We start from the raw sequence: 27,547 nt of genomic DNA, 5'->3' as shown, positions 1-27,547 counted from the left end.
CACGGGAACTTTGGAAGATTTCGCACGCACAGTTGCTTTTTTCTGTACGAGGGAGTAAAGGAGGAAGGTGTGTTTTGTTCTGAAAATTCGGTGGTTGAATACGGTAACGGATGAGAGGATACCATCAATCTAGATTTGAAGTTTTCGTGACTGGTTCTTTCGGTAAATCACGACGTTTCGGGCGCAACACCATTGCCCGTCATCAGGTGGGGACAACCACAGCAGCAAACAATTGCTGAAGTGGGCAAAAGGGCTGCCGTGACAAGAGGCTATATAGGTAAGAGAGGGGGGAGGAGCAAGGGAGGAGAGATAGAGAGAGGGGGGTGTGGGGTAGGGGGAGTGGAGCGCTGCTAGAGGGGCGTGTGGCGGATAAAAATATGCATCTTTATATATATGCATCTTTCGACTTGGATAGAACAAATATGAGCGTGTAATTATTATTTTATACCTACGTGACTTTACCGAAAGAACCAAAGAGTAGGAAACAGTCAGTTTAGTTGAAATAGTTTCTTGATATGGAGGAATATATCAATAATCGTGAAGTTCGCGGGAGTAACAGTGAAGTGAACAACGTTAAACATTTTTCACAATTATTTGGAACAATGGGGTTGATATGTTGTTGACACTCTTGTTATGAACAATCGTTTGGTACATTAAATACACTCATTAACATATATTGTGGATAATTATAAGCAATTCAGGGAGTAAACAGGCCTCTCGGCATAAATAACACACGTGTTTATTTTAACCGATTGGACAACTTAGTCTTCTGGACTTGTGCAAAATACACCAATGTGCTGATGTGTCCAAAACCGGTCCAGAAATTGCTCTTATGAATATATGCCATTGTCTATGAGGCCAGTTGGCCAGGCAGGGGGTGGGGTGTGGCGGCTAATATTACACATCTTTTGACTTGGATGGAACAAATATGAGCGTGTAATAATTATTATAGCTCTCTGTGCTTCGGTGTTCATTGACCCAGGGGGTGTATGGAGAGCACGAGAAACGGCCAGATTTGCTGTTTTTCTTGTTTAGAATAAAACCACCGAGTGTGGATGGTCCTTGTGAGCGGGGTCGTATTTTCAACAAATGAGGTTTCCAAAGCTGCTGCCCAGCAAAAAAAAAATGATTTCTGATAATTGTCTCCCTGGCTACAATTTTTATTCAGGTCACAGAGATATGATGTCTTATGAGTTACGTTGATTGGATGGTTACTCGAGCTGCAGTAATTTATTTTTGGTGCTTTGAGGAGCATAAAAAGAGAAAATAAGTTAAATGAAATTGCAGAGGTTGTGTCCTGCAGTCTGATAGTTCTGCTTTTCACGTACTCAATCAATATCACCCAGCTTTTTCCACAGATTCACAGTAAAAGCAATCAAACTCTCATCTCTTCCACTGTGAGAGAATAATTCAGGAAAATAAAAATGCAATTCGTGAATGGAATACAATCAAAATGTAATAGTGCTTTTGGTCCACGGTTATATATTCGAATGCCATTTGACAAAACATCAAGCCGAAAAATACAATCTGTATGGATGATACAAGCACGACACTTCTTCGTGGTGAGGAAATTAAGTGTCCTCATTCTTCATCTTTGTATTTGTCCACATGCACATTTGGAAACGTAGGCAACCCACATTATTACCAAACGATGTGCCTTTGTGTTTTGCGAAGTAAGATTTATTACACTTGATTAATTGCATTTAATTATTTAATACTCTTTGTATAGCAAAACCAGTATCCTTCAGGGGTGGAATTCTTTACCTCCCTCAGCGATTTGATAATACATTTTTGGAATTTTGTATCACATTTCGATTCAATATTATTTTTTTTAAACTTGAAATGGGAGTTGGGGTCTAAGTTGTTCCTGAGTTCAGAGCAAGCCTGTAGAATGCGGAATACTATATTTACAATCTGTATTCATTATAGAATCCTTTAAGGATTAGGATTACTCGGTAGTTTGAATTCACATTTGTAGCTAGGCATTCATAGAATACAGACAACTAAATAGAGCGGTAATTGCGCACTACATTATTGTGCGCTTTACTTATGGATGTTCAAAGTGGTCCTTTAAATAAATAAATCGTGGAAAATAGTAATATGAATAGTAATTTGCAGAAGGGGTCCCCCCCCCCCCAGGATAACTACCCCATCGAGATGTGGCATAAACATTGCCAGTGCCGTTACAGGTAAGCGGTACAAATGTGCCAAGCACGCTTAAGTGTTAAGTTTAAAAAAAACATTAACCTATAACAGTGCATCATTTTTATGCCAGTGGCAATGTCTATTTCCTTTAACTCTGTTAACTTTGAAAGTGCCTATTACTCATGCAGCACTGTGTTTGCATGCCTGGCGGTAATTTCAAAGCCCATCGTGAGAGAAGCACAGCTTATAATGTCTTGTTCTGTAGAGACCCGCACAACAATTGCTCTTATAGCCTGGCTTTGTTACGCTGTCAGCGTGATTTAAGTGAGGACAGCCACCACAGAGGTGTGCAAATGTGTCTAGGAAACACAGTGGCTTCAGGATGTGCTCGTAACAGGCCTCACTCGTGGTCAGAGCAGTCAGAAGAACCCTGAAGCCATTGTGAGCAGTGCAGATGATCACAATCCAACCTGCTATGCATGTATGTATGTTAAGCTTCTTTAACACCGTATGTAGCCAAATTGCGCGCATTGGAGGTGCGGGGGAAAGACAACAAACTAAACACAAATAGCATTTTTAAGGAAATTAGTTTTCAATCTAATTGATTTAAAAGCGCATAGCTCCAGTGGCTTCCAAACGTCGAAAGGAAGAGCGCTCCATACGGCTGCTGAAGCGCATCCGAAAGTGCGCAAAATCTACTTTGTTTTAATAGAGGGCCCAAATGCATTGACCGTATTCTCAAGCTTATGTGACACACATGTTCCCCTGTGTTTGAAAGCAAACTTTGGGGAAGAAATTCGTTTCCATAGGCATGCGAGTGTGTGTGTGACCATATTTGTGTAATTTTATGAACACTGGGCACACATTTGGTGCATCTTACTCTGTTGGAGCATCTTGTACTCTGGAGAATTCCCAAGATGCTGTGCAATAAAGGCAAAGACTAGTTTATTATTTAAATGCGTTGTTCTGAAAGTGGAGATGGCATACATTTGATGCCGAATAAATACTTTTCGGTGCATATTCCATGTGCCATTGGTGTCGTGCGTAGCTTTAAATTGAACCTGTGTCAACTGTAACATAGCACAATGTGCTAACCATATGTGCGTAGAATTACATATTCAAACAATCCAACACAAAGTCAAAGATCCCCTATAGAGCCTTTTTAGCCTGTTGAGGCGAGTAGTTAGCAAGCACCTATGAGGGCCAGCTTGCCACACGGGGGGGAGGCAAAACCACCTCCACGGTTTTTTTTTCCCCCAGTGCCAATATTTACACAGCACACCAGGTACTCATTTAAAGCCGGGTTGACCTCGGGGAGGCTCAGGACAGGTTCAGATATTTATCACTGATGTTGGCCATGCCATGTGTAATATACATTGTCAAACTCAGGTTTTCAGGTCCATAGCACGGTGTACTAACCTCACTAGATTGCAGGTCCACACAACATAATTCAACACACGCACACACACCGTACTGCATGATTTATCATTATCGATCGTAAAATGGCAGGGTTGACTCATTTGTCTGCCCCTATAGCTAATGCCCCACTTATTGATGCCATCTGCGTTGGCTTCAGAGTCGATCACTGTGCCACAATAGGGTGAAACTATTCATTGTTTGTTATATTCCACGGTCGTATTTATTGATGCTCCGTAGCGTGCCCAAAATGATAGACGAGTGCGTATATGTTGGGTAAGATCACATCATGATAATGTACAACCCTTCTGTAAATCCACAGCCGGATGAGGGCCTTCCTGTCCTGTGTTGGTCATGGGGGAAGGTTGTTTGACCATTACTGCACCGCTCTGGTCACTGCCGGTTGGTCGATAGAGGAGGCAGAGCATAACCAGGACACGCTTAATTCATCACTGATGTGAGCCTTAGCCTGGGATGGAACTTACCAGCCCGGATTCTCAGTCGGAGGTGCAGTCGGAGGTGCAATGCACCTCCGACTGAGCAGGGCTGGCTACGTATGGTGCGAAGGAAGTTCAGCATGCATACATACAATTCGCTAATCACTGTGCCACCGCTGCACCACAATATTATCTTGTGTACTTTTATATTTTAGAAGGAATATCGTTGGTGTTTTGATTTAAAGCTTGCGTGACTGCAGGGATTCATATTCTTGGTTCTTTCGGTAAAGTCACGTAGAAGGGAAACAATAAAATAATACAAATATAAACAATAAAATTCTCACGACGTTTTGACTGCAACACAGCAAGAAAATTTAAAAAAAATGTATTGCTGTGGTTTTCACACCTGATGATGATTGCTTGTGTTGCAGTCGAAACGTCGTGAGAATTTTATTGTTTTATATTTTTTTTTATTTTGTTTCCCTTCTACGTGACTTTACCGAAAGAACCAAGAATATCGTTGGTGTTGTTGTTGTTGTTGAAAGCCTGACCTGCAAAAGGACAGGTTATTTGTGTATTCAGCAGCAATTTAATGTGCAGTACATCTCTACATCGAGTCTAGCTTTCAAAATAGCACCCCAAGGTGCACGGCCACATTGCTGCGAGTTCTGTGTCCAGATAAGTAACGTACTCTCTCCCCCGCTTCAGTGAGCACTTTTGAATTTTGGCTCCATTACAGACATCCTGTGCGCCATTGAGAGACTTTGAATCTAACTGCGGCTGAGCCACAAGGGGAGTGACAACTTCTCGTGGGAGCAATAAGTCCCCCGGGTTTTTTTGGAATTGTCGCAGTGCACCTCGCAGCGTTTTCAGCCTCTGGATTATTGAATTTCGCGCGTGCTCAAGGGCACGCAAGACACTCTGTGCAGCGGCGCACGGCAGACAATCTCTTGAATATTTACGCGGATTCGTCTTTTTTTGCTGGATTCTTTTGAATGCATCGGTGTGTCTGCAGTGTTGGCAAATAGGTAAATGAGCAGACACGTATTAAACATGTCCACAGTCTATATGTGCACCAGGACTCTCGATTAATAATGGTTCAATTTCAGCACGTAATGTTGACATTAGTAATGAATGTGTAGCCAAGATAAATTAAATGTAGATGAACAAATGCACAAATGTAAATATGGAAACTAGCGTGAAATTGGGAGGGAGCCGTGTATGTATGTATGTTGAACTTCTTTTTAACTGTACGTAGCCAAGCGTGGGGGGGACGGGCAACAAACTAAACACAAACAACTGTTCTCAAGAAATCCGTTTTGAACCTAGGAATACCGTGTGTATTTACAGAAAGTCTTAAGTGCAGCCGCATCTTTAAGTTGTTGTACTAAACAGTGGGGCAGGTTCATCACTGGGGGCGGGGGGGGAAAGGCTACGCTTATATATTTATGATTTTTTTTTACTTGAGGGGAAGAGACAGTCGGCCATAGGCAGAGGAGAAGACGAAGGCATGAACTTGAACAGGAGTGGAGAACAGCTCTGCAGACTTGTGTATGTTGAACTTGTTTCGCACCGTACGTAGGCAACCGTGCTCGATGGCCGGTCAGAGGGAGTTTCCAGACTGTGTGGACAGCAGAGGAGGGGAGTAACTTCCAACGGGCGTGAAGGTTAAACTGTGGGGGGACTTCGACAGAGAGCTTTGCTTGGTGGAGCAGAGGGCGTATGAATGGACCTTCGTAAGTGTACCCCCTGGCAAGCCAGCAACTATGAGCACCCTCGCTTCTCTGGTGGCGGCGACGATAGAATTTCTGTAATCTATAAAAACTTGGCTTCAAACGCTCGACAGACTATTTCGTTACTTCCAGCATCCTTCCCGTTCGCCACCCACACGACTCCAACCGCAAACTGTTGCCATCTACTGCCCACCAATGCCACTCATTTCGTGTCTGCCCTTTCTGATATCTCAAACCGGTCCTGGCCTCCACCTCCCTGCCCTCCCTTCCTCTCAACCCCTTCAACCAACCCTCAGTGACCAGCATGGTGATGTATGGTCAAACAACCCCAATAACTGATCCGGCATGAGGAAGTCTTCATCCAGCTGTGGATTGACAAAGGGCCGTGATTATTAACATCATAATCATTACTATATGAAACGCTGCTTTGTTGTAACTACCGCACAAAGTTAAAACCACGTTACTATGGCGTGTGCATTCTGCGTATGCAGACCGCGACCTCGTGCGTGACCACAGAACAAAGATCATTGACCGCTGTGTTGCGACAGCGGGACAATAAATGCACAATTGAGAGGGGGAGTGACACAAGCCCGCATTTGTCTTCCCTAATCTTATTGGCTTTCGGCACGGAGGCAGCTCCCGGCTTGTCTTCCCGTGGCCGTCTAGGCGGCCCTTATTCATTTATTTAGAATATCATCCGACGGCCTCGGGAAGGCGGCGTGGAGAGCGGACGAGACGGCGAGGGAGGCTTCATTTGAGCGATAATGCTGAGGTCACCGCGCGACGAAACTGAAGGACGGCAAATGTAACGTGTGCCTGAAAGTTGAGATGCGTTGCAGTCACGGTTGGTGATCCCAGCGTTTGCCAAACAAGGTCCCTATAAGTGTGCGCTGTGACTTGAGTGGCGGCATGGTGGTGCATTTGAATCGGCACCCAAAGGCATAATGGATTATAATCATCATCGTCATCATCAGCGTATGATCAAGCCACTGCTGGGTGAAGGCATCGCCGAGTCGACACCACCTCTCGCATTTCTGCAGCACTCGTACATGGGCTGCTTTTAGTCGCTCCGTCTCCTCGGGGGACATCCTCTCGAATGCGTTACGTTCCTTGGCTGCCACTGCATCACTATTTTTGACCATTGCCCACCGGACCCCTCCAGTGATGTGCCCTCCCCAAGGCCACTCTGTTTTGAATGCTGTCTTTAATCTGCCGACGATCTGTAATCCACGTGAACTTCTTTCGGTCTCTCAATGTAACTGCAAGAATGCATCCCTCGTCATAATAAAATGTAATCCTATTTGTGTTTCGAAATTCGGTAGTGGTATTTAAGGCCATACATGTGTGTTTGTATGTATGTATGCCCAAGCCTTTGCGATTGGCCATCGTATTACCTGTCTAGCTTGTAACACACCGTAGTGTAATCCTTCCTCTTTGGCATCTGTGCATTTGTCCTTTCTAAGACCTTGGGAATGCAGTGCCATGCATCCAGAATTCATTTGCCGTCCCGGGGAAGGGAAGGAGGGGGGGGGGGGCCGGCTACTTGACAAATTGCGAGCGTGATCCGATCTTCCTCAGCCACCGAGTCCCCTCTCTCCATTATCTCTCTGCTCTCACCCTGCAAGAAACCCAACGCTGTGCCCGCCCGATCTGTCTTTGTCAACTAATTGTTACACCCCTGTCTGTTGACACTATTCCCCGTAGCTGCAGGCAGCTTCCAAAACCATCACGATGTAAATCGGCAGCCGGGGGTGTGCGCGCGTGTGTGTGTGTGCGTGTGTGTGTGTGCGTGTGTGTGTGTGCGTGCGCGTGCGCGACAGCCTGCAATTACCTGAGCTGTTAAGTCACGTCACGCACATTAGAAACTGATTAATTGGTTAAACGTTCATTAAGATGTATCGTAAGTATCTTGTTGTTTTGAAGAAACGGCCTTTGCGTAGTAGAGCTCTGGCTTTATCGGGGTTCTCTGTCGACATTCCTGGCCTCCGTGCATCTGATAATTATTTGCATTTAGTCGGAGCAGACATAATAAGCTGTTTTGAACACGTTTAAAAAGCTCTTTCAGAATTGCAAGTTTGGTTTTAACAAAGGGCGTAACCGTGCGGTGTTGGGCGCGATGTCCGGAGCCTCCGCTCCACGCGTTCGAAGATTCTTCGGGAACTGAAGCTCCCAGCGTGTGCGTACCGTGCATTATGCCGAACTACACTGCACAACCCAAAAAAAAAACATATTGGTAGAGTTTCTACAACACAACTGTGAAAACCTACCTCATTGAAAAATTGCTGTAAATTTTTTTGACAATACAATATAATCAGTAAATGCAATGGTCGTTTTGTTCTTCTGTATGCATTTTTTATCTTTCCCAAATCCTGACTCATTTGCTCCCGCTTACTTGAAATCCATATCCTTGTTTTCATTTAGAGGTCATGACATACTGTCTGTACGTGTGTGGGGGGGTGGGGGGGAGCGGTAGTATCGTGGTTAGTGTGGTGGTTAGCGCGCTGCGCTACGAAGCCGGCAACCCGGGTTCGATTTCCGCTCACAGCCAACACCAGTGACGATTACTTGAGCCGCTCCTGGGCCTCCCCTAGGTCGACTCAGCCTCAAATTAGTACCTGCTGTGGTGTGTAAACATCACCACTGGAGAGACAAAGGCGACCGGGCATGGTGCTGGCCACCCACTCCCTCGTGTGCAGTTCCGGCCTTCATAGGTGCTCGCTAACAGCACTTGCCCCGACAGTCTGTTACAAGCTATACGGGGGATCTTTGTCTTTGTGTGTGGAAAGGGGATGCAGAAGCGGGAGTGGTTAGCACCACGGCGTTACGAATCTGGCGACCCAAGTTGTATTCCTGCTGACAGCTAACACCAGTGATGGATATGTGAACTGGCCCCGAGCTGCCCTTCCGCTAGTTTGACTCTACCTGAAATGAGTACCTGGTGTGGTATGCAAACATCAACACTGCAGAGACAAAAAAAAGAGGCCAGGCATGGTGCTGGCCACACCACCACCCCCCATCATGGGAGCGAACCAGGCGACAGGAGGGATCTCGGTCTTTGTTATGCGCAAGTGTGAGTGTACTGATGTTTAACGCATCAGTACAGTTTACATTCCTGCTCTTGTCCCATTTTGGCTGAATGCCCATTTGTCGCAGTTAGACGCACGAACGGAATACTCCCGTGTTGTGCCCTGACCTATAAGCCCCCCGCACCCCACTGGGGATTGCCGCTGAAATGCAATTCTGATAAGGTCCTCTGCCTTGCCGGCTGATTTTCAATGAAAACAAAGCACAATTACCCGAAATTAATGGCCATTGACAACAACAATTCTATTGTACTGCAAATAAACAACATTCATTGTATTATTGCAAACACGTATTAATAGCACAGTTGTAAATCGACATTTACTTTAATATTTGTTTATAATTATGTATTGCTCATCAATTATATATTTGTGTATTTGTTTTAATTGCGTAAGATTTTTGTGGTGGGGGGGGGGGGGGGGAGTGGTACAGTGGTTAGCGCATTGTGCTATTAACCTAACCCGGGTCTGAGTTTGATTCCTCGCCCTGACTATCATGAGTGGTGAGTAATATCTGAACCTGTCCTGGGCCCCTTTACCAGCCTGCACTGGTCAGCATAGTGAAGTACGGTCAAGCAACCTCCATGACCAACACAGCGTGGTATGACCTTCTTCCAGCAGTCGATTGACAAGCGGCTGAATATAATAATAATAGGGTTCTTCCCCTTTTTACTGGCAACAAAACTGAAACCTTTTTTTTACAAGGATTCATGTCTGCATTAACCACAGGGGAAAAACCCTATTATTACATTTTGGTACTGGCAAAGGAGGTCTAATGATGAAGCGGCTGAATGTTTTGTTACGTAGCATGATGAAAGGCAGCACGGACCTTCGTCTGGCCTCCATAAGCTAAGCCATACATTTGTAAGAGCAAACGAAATCTGTGCGTGAGCCGGGATCGATGAGGATATTCCGCATCCTGTGTTTGGCATCCGCCACGGCGTTTTACGTGCGATCGGCTCCTTAGTAAGTGACCACTCCCGTCTGCAGGTGCTCATCTACAATCCCGCCTTCTTCAAATACATCCACGACAGCTGGACGGAGCACCATGGCCGCTACCCCTCCACCGGCATGGTGGCGCTTTTCTTCGCGCTGCACGTCTGCGACGAGGTACGGACAAAAGCCTCTTGACGTAAATATAAAAACAAAACCTAGAAATTTCGACCATTCCCGGGAAAAATAAAAAAAATGTAACGTTTTAAGTCACAAATAATTAGCGTTTGCTTGCTTTAAACGCGACCGTTCCACCGCTCGCGCACCGGCCCCCCGCCAGGTGGACGTGTACGGATTCGGTGCCGACAGCCGGGGCAACTGGCACCACTACTGGGAAAACAACCGCTACTCGGGCGAGTTCCGCAAGACGGGGGTGCACGACGCCGACCACGAGGAGAAGATCATCAAGCAGCTGACCGAGGCCGGCAAGATCAGTGTACACAGGGGCAGATGATGCCCCCCCCCCACCCCCACCCAAAACCTCCCCTCCACGCACCACCCTCCAAGCATCTTGCTCTCCGCCAGACTGCAGAGTACCCATGCGCATCGTCCTGCGGCGGGGAGGAATCGCGCCCCACGGGGGAGAGGACGGCTGAGCAGCAGGCAGGTGGCTTGCCTTGGTTTGCTTGCGGCCGCCTCGAGTGTCCTCCACAGACATTTTTTTCAATTCGCCCGTTGGAAAAAAATTTCCGGCGTCGCAATTTGCGCCAACTCTCAACCGCTTCCCGAGTTCCTTGAACATGAATGCGAATGCACACATTTTGAATTCTTCTATCGTGTTATCACAGGATCCGCTGTGTTTATAATTCGGTCTTGCGAAGGAAGTTTTGAAGCTTGTAAATAAGCCGGGCTCGGCGTGTTCAGAAGGCCGGCCCTACTGGGCCCTCCCGCCTGCCGCTGTGTGAACGGATCTCTGCTTCTGTCGAAGGCTTTGTTTTGACCATGACTTCTCGTCCCGTCGGGAGATCAATATTTCCTGGAACGCCCCTTGCTCTGTCCAAGACCTGGCATTGTTAGAAGCTCATAACAGGCTATAATGTTGGATTATGGTGATACTTATTACTATTTAAATGTAATAATTTTTAAACATTTGCTAGTGGAGAATTTGTGGGCGCCGATAATTTGTGCACTCGTGGTCTTCCATTAGCATTACATTTCAATGTAGATGTTTTTTTGGTTTAGTTTTTATCAGTGTTTTCTTACCTTTTTTGCACATTAAATTCTGTGAATGATGTTGATTTCACTTCCACTATCATTTACAACTTGTTCACGACATTTCCGCCGATGCAGCAGTTCTATAAATAACCACAGGCAATAATCTTGAGCATTATCGTCGTGTGTACATTATGAACACAAATACAACTTTGGTAGTTGCGTAATCGTCTGTCGCATACGGGGGCGCACAATGAATCAATCGGTCCACGTTTGTTTATCATAATTGCCAACGGTGAATTATGTTGAGACAATGAACAACAATTAAGTATTTAAGACATTTTAAGAAACCTTTTACCCCCCCCCACCCACCCTGCAAACGCTGGAAACATATGAAGTATTATTCTTTGGTTCTTTCGGTAAAGTCACGTAGATAGAAAATACAAATAAAATTACAACTAGAATTTTTAATACAAGCAAAAAACCCACGACGTTTCGATCGCAACACAAGCGGTCTTCATCCTGCAGTCACGAAAGTTTTAAGTCAAAATATGAAGTATTGTATCGGTGAATTCAGTTTTCCATGATTTCCACCACACCCACCCGGTACATCACCAGTAAAAGCTTCGTTCCACACGTTACGCAGTGGAAGTTATATTTATATGGCCGAGTGTTGGGAAGGTGCCTTAATGTGCATGTAGCAGAGCCCATCCAAGCCTCAATATAGAATGAAGAAACGGAAAGGAAAATCAGTTTGCTTTCCTTGACATTTTCCAGCGTTCACTATTTCACTGTATAAACCTTTAACCACAATAATATTTTATTGATTTCGTTTTTTCTGTTGGATCATCACTGACATGCTCCGTACGTAGACATGAGAACATCACTCCGGTGCCCAGCACTCAGAGAAGTTAGCAAATGCTTTAATTCGTTTGCATATGCATTCATTTATTATACACATCTAGGCGTAGGGGCTCCCTCACCTCTTTAGAGGGGGCCAGGGATGGAACCCCCCACCAACGGGACCTCCCCGAAGCCCACGTTCCTCGCTGTTTTAAGTTCCCTGCTGCTCGGGCGAGACGGGACACGTCTTGTGAGCTCGGCGAAATAACGACTTCCCGGCAGGTTTTCGTGGCAGTGACCACCGAAAAAATCCATATTTAATGTAACTCAAATATAGTTTTTTTTTTAATATGTACAGGATACACATGCATCACGTACACAGGCACACATGTATTTGCTGGGTCACCTAACGTGACAGTGCGAGCCACCACTCAACGTTGAGGTTTAAATTATGAAATATTTTGAGGTAGCGATAATCCGGAAGGTATATGACTGTTTGGTCTAGATATGACATCCCTTGCAGGTGTGTTATTTTTATTCTGATTTGACTTGCTTGTAGTATGTACAGAATGGACAACGAACTGCACACCCTGTGTAAGGGGTATGGAAATGTACAGTGAGAGAAAAAAGTATTTGATCCCCTACTGATTTTGTACGTTTGCCCACTGACAATGAAATGATCAGTCTATAAATTTAATGGTATGTTTATTTGAACAGTGAGAGACAGAATAACAACAACAAAAATCCAGAAAAACGCATGTCAAAAATGTCATAAATTGATTTGCATTTTAATGAGGGAAATAAGTATTTGACCCCTCTGCAAAACATGACTTAGTACTTGGTGCAAAACCCTTGTTGGCAATCACAGAGGTCAGACGTTTCTTGTAGTTGACCACCAGGTTTGCACACATCTCAGGAGGGATTTTGCCCCACTCCTCTTTGTAGATCTTCTCCAAGTCATTAAGGTTTTGAGGCTGATGTTTGGCAACTCGAACCTTCAGCTCCCTCCACAAATTTTCTAGGAGATTAAGGTCTGGAGAGTGGCTAGGCCACTCCAGGACCTTAATGTGCTTCTTCTTGAGCCACTCCTTTGTTGCCTTGGCCATGTTTTGGGTCATTGTCATGCTGGAATACCCATCCATGACCCATTTTCAATGCCCTGGCTGAGGGAAGGAGGTTCTCACCCAAGATTAACGGTACATGGCCCCGTCCATCGTCCCTTTGATGCGGTGAAGTTGTCCTGTCCCCTTAGCAGAAAAACACCCCCAAAGCATAATGTTTCCACCTCCATGTTTGACGGTGGGGATGGTGTTCTTGGGGTCATAGGCAGCATTCCTTTTCCTCCAAACACGGCGAGTTGAGTTGATGCCAAAGAGCTCCATTTTGGTCTCATCTGACCACAACACTTTCACCCAGTTGTCCTCTGAATCATTCAGATGTTCATTGGCAAACTTCAGACGGGCATGTATATGTGCTTTGTTGAGCAGGGGGGACCTTGCGGGCGCTGCAGGATTTCAGTCCTTCACGGCGTAGTGTGTTACCAATTGTTTTCTTGGTGACTATGGTCCCAGCTGCCTTGAGATCATTGACAAGATCCTCCCGTGTAGTTCTGGGCTGATTCCTCACCGTTCTCATGATAATTGCAACTCCACGAGGTGAGATCTTGCATGGAGCCTCAGGCCGAGGGAGATTGACAGTTCTTTTGTGTTTCTTCCATTTGCGAATAATCGCACCAACTGTTGTCACCTTCTCACCAAGCTGCTTGGCAATGGTCTTGTAGCCCATTCCAGCCTTGTGTAGGTCTACAATCTTGTCCCTGACATCCTTAGAGAGCTCTTTGGTCTTGGCCATGGTGGAGAGTTTGGAATCTGATTGATTGCTTCTGTGGACAGGTGTCTTTTATACAGGTAACAAGCTGAGATTAGGAGCACTCCCTTTAAGAGTGTGCTCCCAATCTCAGCTCGTTACCTGTATAAAAGATACCTGGGAGCCAGAAATCTTTCTGATTGAGAGGGGGTCAAATACTTATTTCCCTCATTAAAATGCAAATCAATTTATAACATTTTTGACATGCGTTTTTCTGGATTTTGTTGTTATTCTGTCTCTCACTGTCCAAATAACCCTACCATAAAAATTATAGACTGATCATTTCATTGTCAGTGGGCAAACGCACTGTATTTGCAAGAGAAGTACAATTTGTATTCGTGATCTTGAAAATGTCAATTCCATGCGATGTGGTTGAGTGTAAGCAATGTATTAGCGATGAGAGCACAGCCTCTTTGTTGTGAGTAGAAAAAGTGGTTTGAATAATTTGTAGTGTTTATTTTTGTAAGAATTGTCTTTTATTTGTTGTAGCTACTTTTATTGCGTTTATTAAAAAAAAATACTGTCAAATAGGTAGGAGCCACCAGTGTCTCTTTGATATGTACATGAATTATTAAAATGGAAAGCGTTCCAGAGGAATTCCATGCAGGAGATGGAGCAATGAAATTTGGATCGTGTACAGGTGCGAGATGGATTTTTTTTCTGCAGTGGTATAGAAGAATCTTAATTGTCAATATTCCTATAGTGCAAGCACCAGCTCCCAGTAACATCGACCCCAACCAAACCTCCACTCCGCCCTAGTGGATGAGTGGGCGGGTGAGTAGGTGGGTGGGTGAGTTGGTGTTTCAGTGAGTGAGTGGTTGAGTGTTTGGGTGGGTGAGTGCCCGGTGGATTGTGAACATGGCAGCAATGTGACAGATGGCGACATCTTGGAGAGTCCTTCATCCAGCAGTAGATTGATCATGTGGATGGTGAAGAATGATGAAAATAATTGATTCGAATAATGAAGTGGTTCATGATTATTATTTTTTTCAAATATGGAGCTCAGAGCTGCACAATTTTTTTTAAATCTATACATTGGCAAGACTTCTGCAGTGGTTTAATAATCACCGCCTGCCATTTTATGACAACGCGTGATTATGTTAAGTTTAGTTTCTTACACAGCCAAATTAGATGTTTTATCAGTCCCTTTCTTCCCCTGCTAAGTGCACTCATGTAAATGCTAAACGAAGCAGCTATTTTGGCGAATGACATGGGCAGTTTTGAGACTTTTAAAACAGCACGTGAAATTACCTTTCAGTATTTTATTGCCTATATAACTTTGACCTAAAGTTGAACACATTTCAAAATGTATGTAAGCATACTGCTTGTGAGTAAGATCAGCTGTGCTAGCATATGAAGTCGCATGCTTGTATCAGCCATTTCTCCTTGCCTTCCCCCAACAAGCGAATTGTAACACACGATAAATAAAATGTCCTTTCACGTGGACATTTTTTAAACAGCTTTCCAACATGATAGCTGTGCTGCAAGTGCACTGACTAATATTACCTTTAAGATAAACTCAAGGGCATCAGGGTGCCGGTTTGATGTTGAACATCCAGTCACTTGCAATGTTGAATCACATGCGTTGTATTAACCAATTAGACCCCTGCATGGGCTTTCGCGGTTGTGATGTATGATGTATATCTTCGGGTTGTACCGCGTGATGTTCGGTACGATGTTGAAGATTTCCATCTACGTTCCGGGAGCTTCTGCAGGAACATAATGGGGCAGTTTAGGTTCCACTTCAATTATTTAAAGATGCTGGCTGCCGCTGGTGTGTGATGTAGGTCGGACGATGTTACTTATTTTGATTGTTATTATTTATTAAATAACTTTGTCTGGCTGAGATGAAGCGCCAGCAGCAGCCATCAACTTTATATAATCGAGGCAACACGTGAGCTACTCCATTCTGTTCCTTAAGAAGCTTCCTGTACATCCAGTGAATGGTCGGATATTATGCCGAACAGCAGGTGGTATGAGTCGATACACACCGTGGAAATCTATATCAAAATCCTATATGCATCCACAAAAGGTTTTTTGGGTTAGATCACCTAAATATAAATGTGTAATTAAACCCACCACCACCACCACCCAACAGCCAATTCGTAAGGTTGTCACGTAAACATTACGTGAAAATTGTTACTACTTCAGAACACCGGTGTGTTGGAGAGTAAACCTACACCATTTCCAATTCAAACTTGTATTAAGGAATAAGATCGGCTGTAAAAGCCTACATTTTAAACTCCGAAATGCATTTCTGCTGTTCGAAGTATCATTATCGTGACGCCCATGTGCTCGAGTATTATGCAAATGTACGGCTCGTGTAGCCCTGCAGTTTGTCTTCAAGGTACAGAGGTGACGGGGAAAACCACTTTATTTCTTTTTTCCATCGCAATGAACCAGTATTCTGCTCGTGCCAGTTGTGTTGGGGAGTAATACGATGTCCAGTCTTTGTACGATGTGTTAAACGTACAGCTCCACTCGTAGCTCTGTAGCCAACAAGAGGGTTTCATAAGAGGGTGAAATGGTTGTGTGATGAACATTAATGTTAAGAGGGGATTTTTTTTGTTTAAGTTCTCAAAGATGATGCTGCCTCGTTTTGGCAGATTCAACGTGACACTACAGTTCCTTTATGCATAAGAGGTTTGTTTGGGTTAGATCGCATAAATATATAAATGTGTTAAACCCGCCATGTAAACAGAACATGCCAATTCGGTACTAGTGTCGTGTGTTGTACGGAGGCACACACTGGAGTTGGAGGAAACACGTTTATTTAACAGCTTCACAACAGGGTAAACTCTAAACGTAACTGGTTCAACATCTAAGTGATAATTACACGGTTAACTATGCGAGTAGCGGATTAACTTCACGAACGGGTCATCCGCGTACTCGCTGCCTGACCCACGATGCCGACCGAAGACCCGGAGACGACTCTGCAGGACCCCAGGATGATCCCTGTCGGGGCTTACTCTTTATCCACCCCCCCCGCGGCCTCATCCCGCCCTCGGCCACGCCGCTTCTGGATCATTCCAGAAGCTCTCGACTCCCCCCGTCACGTATCCCTCGAGGCCCTCTATGGCTCGCTTGCATATCAACCCATGGTCTGGTGTGTAGAGGGGACTCGCGACTTGAGTTTCCACTCCTGCGACAGTAGCTGCTGGCGCTGAGCGCCAAAGTGACACCCACAATGTCACTACACTAGTGCAGCACACCGGTGTGTTGGAGAGCCAAGCCACAATTGTAAATGTTTTATATGTTGTGGCTTGGCTCTCCAACACACCGGTGTGCTGTACTAGTGACGAATTTGCATGTTCTGTTTACGTGACAACCCCTGTGTCAGGTGGTGGCGGGTTTAACGACATATTTACGCGATCTAAACCAAAAAACCTCTTATGGACTACACTTCCTGTACTCTACCGTACTTCGAACGGCAACGTGTCACTGAAAGAGGGCACGAGATGAAATATTTGGAGTCGGACGAATATCCGCTCGGCGAAATTTTATTTGCGATAGCTATGTGAACAGAAATAAATTATACAAAATCTAATATAAGAGCCACTTGGTAATGGCATGGAAGTTTATTATGTAAGTTCAGGCAGTTAAATATTAAGATTCCTCTGAATTATATTTACACTTGGCAAAGAATAATAATACAAAATTACAACCATTTGGCAATGCACTGCTAGACGTAGGACATCCCATGCCGCTTTGTCGCACATGGGGGGTTCTTTGACCATACTTCACCATTTTGGTCAGCGCAGGTCGGTGAAGGTCCCAAAACCAGTGATAGATGTCGCTCGCCGCTAGTGTTCGCCAGTGACAGGAATCGAACTCCAGAAGCTGCGTTCACGGAGCAGTGCGCTAACCACTCCACCATTGTGCCACTCGCACAGTGTGCATATGTCACAGCTAAATTTAAATAATGTAAGCACAGTCACATACTTTATTTTATTTCCGAGACTGGTAATCCACATTTCCGGTGTTAAGTAAATAAAATTATTGACAAATATCGACAAGAAAACTTTCTCACTTTTTAAAATGATTAAAAACAATGTAAACGGACCCAGCCTGGCTAACGGGCGGTTGTTCGCATGGGGTGAAGTAATTTACTTAATTCCGCATGTTTTTGGATCATGTTATGAACATGTAATCAACATAACTAGTACCTGCCAATCTAACCTAAAATTGTGGATATGTGATGTTGGTGAGACGTCATATTAATCATGGAGAATATTACGTCCACGTTCAAAGTTACTTTAGGATGGATATTTGGTTGATGACACGTTATGCTACCGAACGAATGCGTGTTTTGCGGTGTTCAGTTCGAAGTATTACATTTCTACGTGTGCAGACAAATGTTTACATTGTTTAATTAGCCGCAGATCCTGTTAAATCGCAATAAGTAGTGCAGGTTTTCGCAATAGACCTCATCCTAGGCAATGCTGTGAATACACTGCGCTTTATTTTCTAGAAAGTGTTATGAGACGTAATTGCCAAACTTGATGAACTCATGAAACGAATAAACTCCGCATTTGAGATGCAAATTCTCAGACTTTGTTCTCGCCTCTGCAATGGAAGTATGTCCCCTGCACGGTGTGCTTACGAATCTGCGTTGCGCACTTTGAACTTGATAGCGGTTGACCCGAAGCTGCGTGTGGGTGAGCCGCTGGTTGTTAACAGTCCGCGAGGCTTGGTGGCTGGGTTTGAGCGCGGATGGGCGAGAGGAGTGGCTCCTCCCAACCTGGTCTACTGGTGGGCTGTCATGTACACCTGTTCATATTTTATTGTATTTCTTTCAGGGTAGCTATTAATTTAAAAAAACACCATAGGCTATCGGTGGGTACATGGGTCGTGCGTTTGGGGGATGTATCACGAGTCCGCGGATCCTGAGAGGTTGCGAACCGCTGGTTGAGTGGATGTCCGGCTTACGCTTCCTCAACGAGCCTCCCCACAGGACTGTAGGCGTTGCGATTTGAGTGAACAATGACCTTACATTTGTCGCGTTTTATTGCCGTGTTGTTGTTTGTAGAGTTTTTTGTTTTATGTCGATCGACCCTTTAAACGAGGGTTGTAAAATAATAGCTCGTTGGTCAATATTGTTTCTTTTCTGTCGGGTGGATTCGAGGACTTTTGTGCGGCATTTTTTTTTGGCGTCCGATGCTTCCCATTAGCGTCCACCTCCTGTGCGGTTTCCCCTCTCAAACTTTTTGTTCACGCGCGGTTGCTTGAAATCGTTCGACCAGATGGACATTCTGATTGTCAAGAGGCCCCTGATTATTGGCAACCCGGAGCGCACTCCAGCTGTCACCGGAACGAACTTCAATTGGACGGACGACTCGGGCCGTTTCATCAACAGTTTATTAAAAAATGTTTGGTTGGCATGTGCCGCTGCTGTTGTGTGCACTTGCACTCGACTTAAAAAACAAAACACATCGGCAACTATTGTTTGCCTTTCAACTCGACGCATTCATGATTTTTTTTTAAACTGCTGGTTAAAAAAAACAAACTATTATGATGAATGCTAATGCGATCGAAGATGGGGCAAGCGTCCGTTTTGAGAATGACACACTAACAATGTAACATCAACAACGTAAAGGTTATACTAAGGAGCCAAACGTATGTACCATACTCTTATAATGTAAGTAATGGCAACATTTTATACATTGGTAAGACTCAACAGAAGGAACAGTATTCACAATAAAAATATGCTGCACCTGTGTGTTCTTTCGACCTGGTAAACCGCTGAAGCATACATGTGTATATAACACGTAGGCTTTCGCGACCAATATACATGTATAGCGGAGGGGATGGAGAGGTTCTGTGACATACGCGCAGATGCAAAACAGCAGACACACGTTGCTCGCTTTGGTTATTTTTTTGCGCTTGACCACATTGAGCCCGTCAGGGTGTGCATGTAACACGCCAGTGCAAGTGAGGCTCACGGACGGCAGATTCAGAGCGCAGGACGCCAACAGCTGCGCCTCCACTCCCACCCACCGTTTGCAGAATGCAGCCGTCTTCAGACCGCTGCCAAGGAGCAGAATGCAGTGTCTTTGCAGAATGCAGTGTCTTTGCAGATTGCAGTGTCTCTGCAGATTGCAGTGTCTTTGCAGATTGCAGTGTCTTTGCAGAATGCAGTGTCTCTGCAGAATGCAGCCGTCTTCAGACCGCTGCAATTGTGTCAACTATGAAGCTGCTGCCCGGCTGTGGCGCTGACGCACTCAATGACGTAATTAATATTGTGCAAATCTGTGGAGCGTTTGGAACGAAACAAAAACACAATACATTCGTCAGTGACTCTGCCTTAAAGAGTCGATTGTAATTATGAGCGGGGTTTTTGGCCAGTGGGCCTTCTTCGTCACGAAACAAGAGACAAAGAAGGACGAGTGACTGTTGCCTGTGGCTACATTTTGTTCCTCTTTTAAGCGCCAGTGTTATTGACTAAGAATTGCCTTGGGTCTGCGTTATTGTGCTTTTAGACTACTGCCAACGCAGCATCATCATCAACAAATAATGTACGCACGAGCTAACACAAAACCCAATTTGTGAATTCTGATATCGCTCATGAAAGCTTACGTTTCGTGTTGGGTTTTTTTAGGGGGGGGGTGAGGCGTGGAGAAATCTGTGACATCTGGCACAGCGAATGAAAGAGGGGGAAACAAAAAAACTATACGAAGGACTTTCTGGATCGCGTCGTTACCAACAATTTGATCCTCATCGCTGCGCAACAATGGGACCGAAAGGGATATAGCTTTGCATGCGACACACGTATTGATCTTGCTCACATTAACAGCAGCAGAATGCCCACCGCTGCCCCCCCCCCGTCCATCGTCATGGAAAATCCCCACAATTGGCAATAACACAAGTACCTGTTCTGTGCCTGCAATGATACTCCAGCTTGATTCGATGCCTAATGCCAGAGTTTGCCGTGGAGTGGCTGTTTGCGTTTTGGCGCGCATCACGAGCCCGGCCGAGCCGTCCCAGCCATGGCACCTTGCCACTGAGATAAATGAGTGCTCGTATAATTTATAGGCAGCGGCCTTTCTTTTGTTATTACTCCGGGGATCAACGCAATTTCACTTGCTGTACTCGTATTACAAGCCATGTGCCCATTTAGACACAATTGGAGGTTTTCATATTCTTTGGGTCTTTTGACGATGTTTGACCCCCCCTCCCCCCTTCGTCACACGGCGTCACAAAAAGTCAGACCCCCCCTCTCAAATATGACGTCACAAAGCTCTGCCCCCCCCAAAAAAAAAACATGCTTCAAATCGCTCTAAGCTATTGTCATTTTAGTGCGTATTTAATGTGGCGCTGCACTCTGATGTTGTAGGAGAAAACATTTATTAAAAAGTCTATTTATTTAAGTAGAATGTTGATTGAAAGCTTTCGTGACTGCAGGGATTCATATTCTTGGTTCTTTCGGTAATGTCACGTAGAAGGGAAACAATAAAATTTTTAAAAAAACATATATAAAACAATACAATTCTCACGACGTTTCGACTGCAACACAAGCAATCATCATCAGGGGTGAAAACCACAGCAAGAAAATTTGAAAAAAGTGGCGGTTTTTTTTAACGTTAGCACCACGGAGAGCGATTTGGCAGTTTATTCAGATGGACGAGTCCATCTATTTTGATTTAAAGCTTTCGTGACTGCAGTAATTCATATTCTTAGTTTTTTCGGTAAAGTCACGTTGAAGAGAAACAACAAAATAATAAAATATATATAACACACCTGAAGATGACCGTTTGAGTTATGATCGAAACCTCGTGAGAATTTTTTATTGTTTTATATATATTTTATTATTTTGTTGTTTCTCTTCAACGTGACTTTACCGAAAAACTAAGAATATGAGTCCATCTATGTTCGGAAAAGAGGAGGGGGGAGACGAAAATAATGGATGCGGTCTGAAAGCCACCGTAAGCGTGAACAATCATTTAAGACCCGAAATGGTTGATCAAATCCTTCCAATGATTGCTAAGCCAGAATCCATCTTCTTGGTTGAAATTGTCTCTGTGTTTGTATATGTGGATAGCCTCATGAACGAATCTCTCATGGTAGCCAGATGGCTTGCAGATAACCTCTGTCTTGGAGAAGTCAATGTCATGTGAGCCTACTGAATTGTAACAGTGATCTGCCACGGCCGAGGTGTTGGTCTTACCGTGTTTTAGGTCTGCTTTGTGTTCACGAATGCGGTCCGAGACATGTCGTTTGGTTTCTCCAATGTAACTACTACCACAGAGACAACCAGATCACGGATTTTATGAATAAACACAAGATCCAGGTCCGATTCAAGACATTACACCGCTCTCCGTGGTGCTAACGTTAAAAAAACGCCACTTTTTTCAAAATTTCTTGCTGTGGTTTTTCACACCTGATAATGATTGCTTGTGTTGCAGTCGAAACGTCGTGATCATTTTATTGTTTTATATGTATTTATTATTTTATTGTTTCCCTTCTACGTGACTTTACCGAAATAACCAAGAATATAAGTAGAATGTGTTGTCTATATTTATTTAAAGTTGCACGTTTTGACGTGACGTCACATTTCTCAAACTCCCCCCCCTCGTCACACATTGTCACAAATGTCTGACCCCCCCCCCCCCCCAGCTGTGTGACGCCATTTATGGACGGCCCCAGATAGGTTGTGTTGTGATCGTAACGTCGTAGTTTTTTGTTATTTTCTTTGAACCCATAGACGATGAATTCCTGCAGTCACGAAAGCTTTTGGTCAAGATGTAATTGGAGGTTTGTTTAACGAATGCTTTTGATTTGCCCCTTCACTTGGCCAAAAAAAAAGCAATAAACGTTGAATAACAATGTTGTACATTTCGTATCACGAAGGTGCTCCGGTTCATCGACAAGCACCGTATAGTCTGCCAGTAGAGAGCGACGTGGCGATATGTACCATAATGGCAATTGCCAAATTGGCTGGTATTTTTTTTTCCAAAATTGGGAAAATGTGGACCATGGTGCCACGAGGGGATCGGCCACGTCAACTCTGAAGCAAACGGCGTGCAGCGTCAATGTGGTTGTTACGCCGACGGTGATCACCAGGGCTGTCTACCGCATTCAAAACCATGAACCTTTGCAACAAGCGGCGATCACGCACGCTACCACGTGTACCACCGCGTGGCCATGTCACGGCAAAAAGACGAAAAGTCGATGGAGCATTACTCCCAAGTTTCCCTCCGCCCCCCCCCCCCCACAATCTCCCAGATTTTATCTTGTAACATTTGTATAATGTGTGGGTTGGCAGGCAGTATTAGTGCATACACGGGCATTTTGTGTGTTTGCGGTGGGAAAATTCTCTGGAGTAAATTTCCTTATGCACACATGATCTGTACCGGCAAAAATTACGTTTTTTTTCCCCTTTGAGAAGACAAAAAAAGGATCTGGAAAGATATATGATTTCGGAGATTCATGACATTTGTACTCATGTGAATAGATTAAGTTATTGCGTGGAATTAGGTCATCGCAGTACTGGTGATGCAAAAGACAGCTGCATCGACTTGCATAACCATGTGTATCGTGTTCATTTACAAAACAACCACTGTGACTGCACAGTATTGTGCATTTAAGTGTTCTGATAACAGTGATCGTGGGCCCGGAGGGTAAAAGTTATTATTTTGCACACAAGTAAAAACTTTTTTTTTAATAAACGAATTAAGAGAATTCGTGTAGACTTCTACTTTCCTGTCGATCTTATGATGCATTTTTTTTGTCTTTGAGGTTTTACATTTCGTTTTAATGAATGATGTCTGTTTTTGATGGAAATTCGTACGATTCTTCTCTGTTATGTACAGCTCGGCTTTAAAGCTGGAAAAAACAAACTCGGAGGCTTTATCTTTCAGAAAAAGTAGTCTTTGATTTCCAATAGTTCAGAGATAGAGCGTCACACGTTTGCTGTGGTTGAGGAAAATACATCGACTGTTTAACTTTCCATTGGAAAGAAAATTGAACGACATTTTTTCAAAATTTATGAAAAAGAAATGTCTTGAAGCATCTGACACTGCAGTTTCTTCAAACTCACCAACATTCTGAGAGGTTTGTTGAAATTATAGTTTTAAATTCACAGTGGCAATTCTGAGTTCCAGCAGTGACACAATCCATTCAGCAGAGACATTCAGCAAAACGTGTACTGTGATTTGCAGTGCAGCTAATAAGCCTGATAATCTACGCCCGATGAACAGCAATAAATAAAATGTGGCAGGTATAGAAATTGTGTCCATTCATGTCTCACTGATTTAATTTTTTTTTTATATGACCGTTGTGAACTGAATAAATTAAAGATACAGTACAAATGTTTTGTATTCCCAATTTTAGTTGTTTCTGCCCCACGGGACAATCAGTCGTGTACTGGCTGGCAAGTTGTTGAAACACTTGAGCAAAATGTAAAATTGTAATGCCCTTAATTCAGTGCGTTCTCTTTAATATATTCTGGTCCGTGGCGTCTTGACAAAAGTTTGCTTGCTGTGTTATGCATATACTCGTGTCACCATAAATTCTACATTACATTCACAAAGCCCTTTTTTATGAAAAATCATCTAAAAAGCACTCGGTAGTCTAAATTTCATAGAACAACATTTTTTATAGAAAAAAAAATGTGAAAATAGATTATGCGTTTTGCACATGCTATGTAACCTCATTCCTGGGTTTCACTCCTATCAATAATCATGCGCTGTTCAATAGTGTGGGCCCATATAAATACTGACCACCAGAAAGCTGACTGGACGGCTTTGCTTTAAGTGAAGTTTGATTATGGTTTACTCAACAGCTCGGAACTGCTTACTGTAGAATATTGAATTTCAACTTGACATTGCTAATCTCTGAGACATGAGCAATAACCTACGGTCTCTAGTCATGTGTACGTAAGGAACATTTTGTTTGCTCATTTCGGGTTCAGCTTTGTTAAGCACTAAAAAAAAATTGGCACAGCATGCTTATTGAACAGTAATTTTCTGGATCATAAAACACCACTGAATATTATTTTTTATGTCTCACTCCCTTTGAAGTGTTGCCTCGTAACACGATTTATCATAATTGAATGCGTCCATTATTTGCATTCGTGTATTTTTAGCGTTCACATTAAGCATACGCATGTAATATCTCTTTATGTTGCGTTGCTATTAAAATTTCGTTCGTTCGCTTCTCAATCCGCTTGCCCCCGTTGAGGGTCGCGGCGGCAGAATGTTGAGTCGGGCGATCCAGACCTCCCTTTCTGTGGAATTCCCAGGCGTCTACAGGGCAGCCGAGCGATATTGTCCCGCCAGCAGCGTGTCCTGTGCCGGCCCCGGGGGGTCTTGGGCCAGCTATTACAATTTGCGTATTGTTATTGTAACCTTTTTTAAAAAATTTGTGATTGCGTTAAATTATATGAACGTGTGCTCATGGGGGTTATTTATTTTGTCTAGCTTTTAGAGTGATCAATAAAGCATATCACCTAAGTTGAAAGTAAATTCATTTAATGGGTTTTTTTTATCCCGTATGATTGTCTAGATTCTTTGCGAGTACAGTATACGGTGACTCAGAGGTATACGTTCCTGCAATAATTGTTCCTGGAAATTAATAAATGGCCTTCGGTTTGCTTATTTTGGCAGCGCTCATGGGATTAGTAATATGCAAAATAGTACCTGCAGAATCTACAATTTTCCAGGACCAGCTGCGACCAATAAAGTGGTGCTTGTTCAAGGTTTTAATTAAAAAAACCTGTAGCGCCGAGCAATCCCGGTCCTTGCGACTCACGCAACACGCTGCATCCTTTCGCATTTACCAATTGACTCCCATTCAAACACAGTAAACCCTTGTTAATTAGACACATGGGGCTGTGGCCTTGCCGAATGATCCAATATTCCGAATTATGTACAATGTTACTCCACAGTGCCTCCTGCCCCAATAAACAAACAATTTCAAATTTGTTTCCCAAACAATATTTTTCCCAAAAAAGAAATACTAACCATCAGTAACCAGCAGTGCAGGCGAAGGAGGATGTGGTAGGTTCCATGTGGTAGGGGACAGGTTGTGGATGGGGGGGGGGCTTAATGCACTTACTGTACTGTTGGTTCCCTTTATTACTAAATTATAACTTGAACAGCAAACTACACGAACTTACACTGCACATTTTCACTTAGCAATGTTTACTTAAAGACTAGATTATTTGACACTTTTACACCGCATTACTCGCTGTCAGACGACATCAGCTGATGTGGCACCTCACTGCTGACAGAGGTGTCTGTGGAAGACGACCCAGAGAGGCACTGCACTGGAGGTTCACTGCTGGTAGGACGTGGCGCGCGGTGTCGCTCCGCGTGCATTCCGAATCAGACCATTTGGTACGGAAATTCGGCTCATGGCGAATTACTAATATACTGTAATATATGCCAACAGCGCAGCCGTGCCGAATTATCCCCAGCTACGAATAATCAAATAACAAAAGAACGAGGTTTTACTGTATATATTAACTCGTTCCACGCTGCACGCGCCCGATGATTGTTAAATACGCCTCACGTGACGCAATATGAAATTAATGCTGTATGTGTGTGTGCGTCTACGAGTGTTCCATGTTCGCGTACACACCGAAGATTTGATGCAGACAACATCAAATGCGTACCGTCTCACGTGGGACGAGTGAATTTGTATTACTGGTAGGAAACGTAGTGGACTGGAAGCCCAACCGGGATTAATTCACAGGAGGCAGGGGATTAATTATGTATGTCTGTGGATGTCTGTCCACGTGTATCCGGACACCCGGATTTATAACAAATGCGCTCCTAGTGGGCATTGCTGGTAGGAAACGTAGTGGACTGGAAGCCCAACCGGGATTAATTCACAGGAGGCAGGGGATTGTGTATGTCTGCGGATGTCTGTCCACGTGTATCCGGACACCCGGATAAAATGGGAGGGGTGGGGCTGGGTGGAGAGGGGAGGGTGGGGAGGGGCTGGGTGGGGAGGCGCTGGGTGAGGAGGGGCTGGGTGGGGAGGGGAGGGTGGGGTGGGGCTGGGTGGGGAGGGTGGGAAGGGTGGGGTGGGGCTGGGTGGGGAGGGTGGGAAGGGTGGGGGGTGGGAGGGGTGGGGCTGGGTGGGGAGGGTGGGGAGGAGCTGGGTGGGGAGGGGCTGGGTGGGTAGGGGCTGGGTGGGGAGGGGCTGGGTGGGGAGGGGCTGGTCACCCCGTGGTGCCCTTATAAAACTCAACGTTTAACCTATTCACGCCAGCTTGTGCCCGCCCTCACAGTCGGGCATATTTGCGGAATGCACCACGTGGTGCCGCCGTTGACCGAGGCCATTGACCGAGCAACCCAACGTTCATACCAGCTCCCTCCGCAGGAATGTGTTTAAATGGAGGGTAGATTGGGAGAAATACGTTGCGAGATGGGGGTCGCTTGGAAAACCGTCGCTGTCATATATGTCTCACGTTCACATTGACGTGAAGGATCCTGTGAATAAAATCTACACATTTGCAGGTAAGAATGTTAAGGACGTAATTTCTATTGTATATTTCAGATGTTCATTGTTTAATCATTTTTAGTATTTAGTAGGATCAGCATATATATGCCCACTACTTTTATGGTTGAACCAGAAGTGAGGAGAACTTTTAATATGTACCAACATCTTAAAAACGCTTGTTTTTTATGATTCTGTATTTTGTCGGTTTAGCAATATTTATTTATTTGAAATATTAAGAAGCCAAATTTACTCCATCTCAAACAGCTGTTATTTTATTAAGTACTCGGAGTATTGATCGAAAAAATGTTTCCACTTAATGAGGTGAAACATTTCAACGAACAGACCACTATACAGTTGTGTAAATTAACATATTTTCACGACTCTAAGTGCCCCAATAAATATGCAGTGTTTGGCCAGTGATTGCATGTCCTTGAAA

General features: G+C 44.3%; 1 protein-coding gene across 1 annotated transcript in view; it reads left to right on the top strand.

Moving 5' to 3' along the window:
• ST3GAL2 (ST3 beta-galactoside alpha-2,3-sialyltransferase 2) overlaps positions 1 to 18,215 on the top strand; it is a 99,603-nt gene extending 81,388 nt beyond the window's left edge. The window contains exons 7-8 of the mRNA XM_032957686.2: positions 9,802 to 9,921; positions 10,085 to 18,215. Coding sequence (XP_032813577.2) covers positions 9,802 to 9,921; positions 10,085 to 10,258 — 294 coding nt within the window. The 3' untranslated portion in view covers positions 10,259 to 18,215. The remainder of the gene's footprint in view (positions 1 to 9,801; positions 9,922 to 10,084) is intronic.
• The last annotated feature ends 9,332 nt before the right edge of the window (positions 18,216 to 27,547 follow it).

Source organism: Petromyzon marinus, chromosome 20 (assembly GCF_048934315.1).
Source record: "Petromyzon marinus isolate PM22_M1 ecotype Great Lakes invasive population chromosome 20, UKy_Petmar_22M1.pri1.0, whole genome shotgun sequence".
In the NCBI taxonomy this organism is placed as follows: Eukaryota; Metazoa; Chordata; class Hyperoartia; order Petromyzontiformes; family Petromyzontidae; genus Petromyzon; species Petromyzon marinus.
Note: the sequence above shows the minus strand (reverse complement) of the source record. Positions and strands in the feature narration are given on the sequence as shown.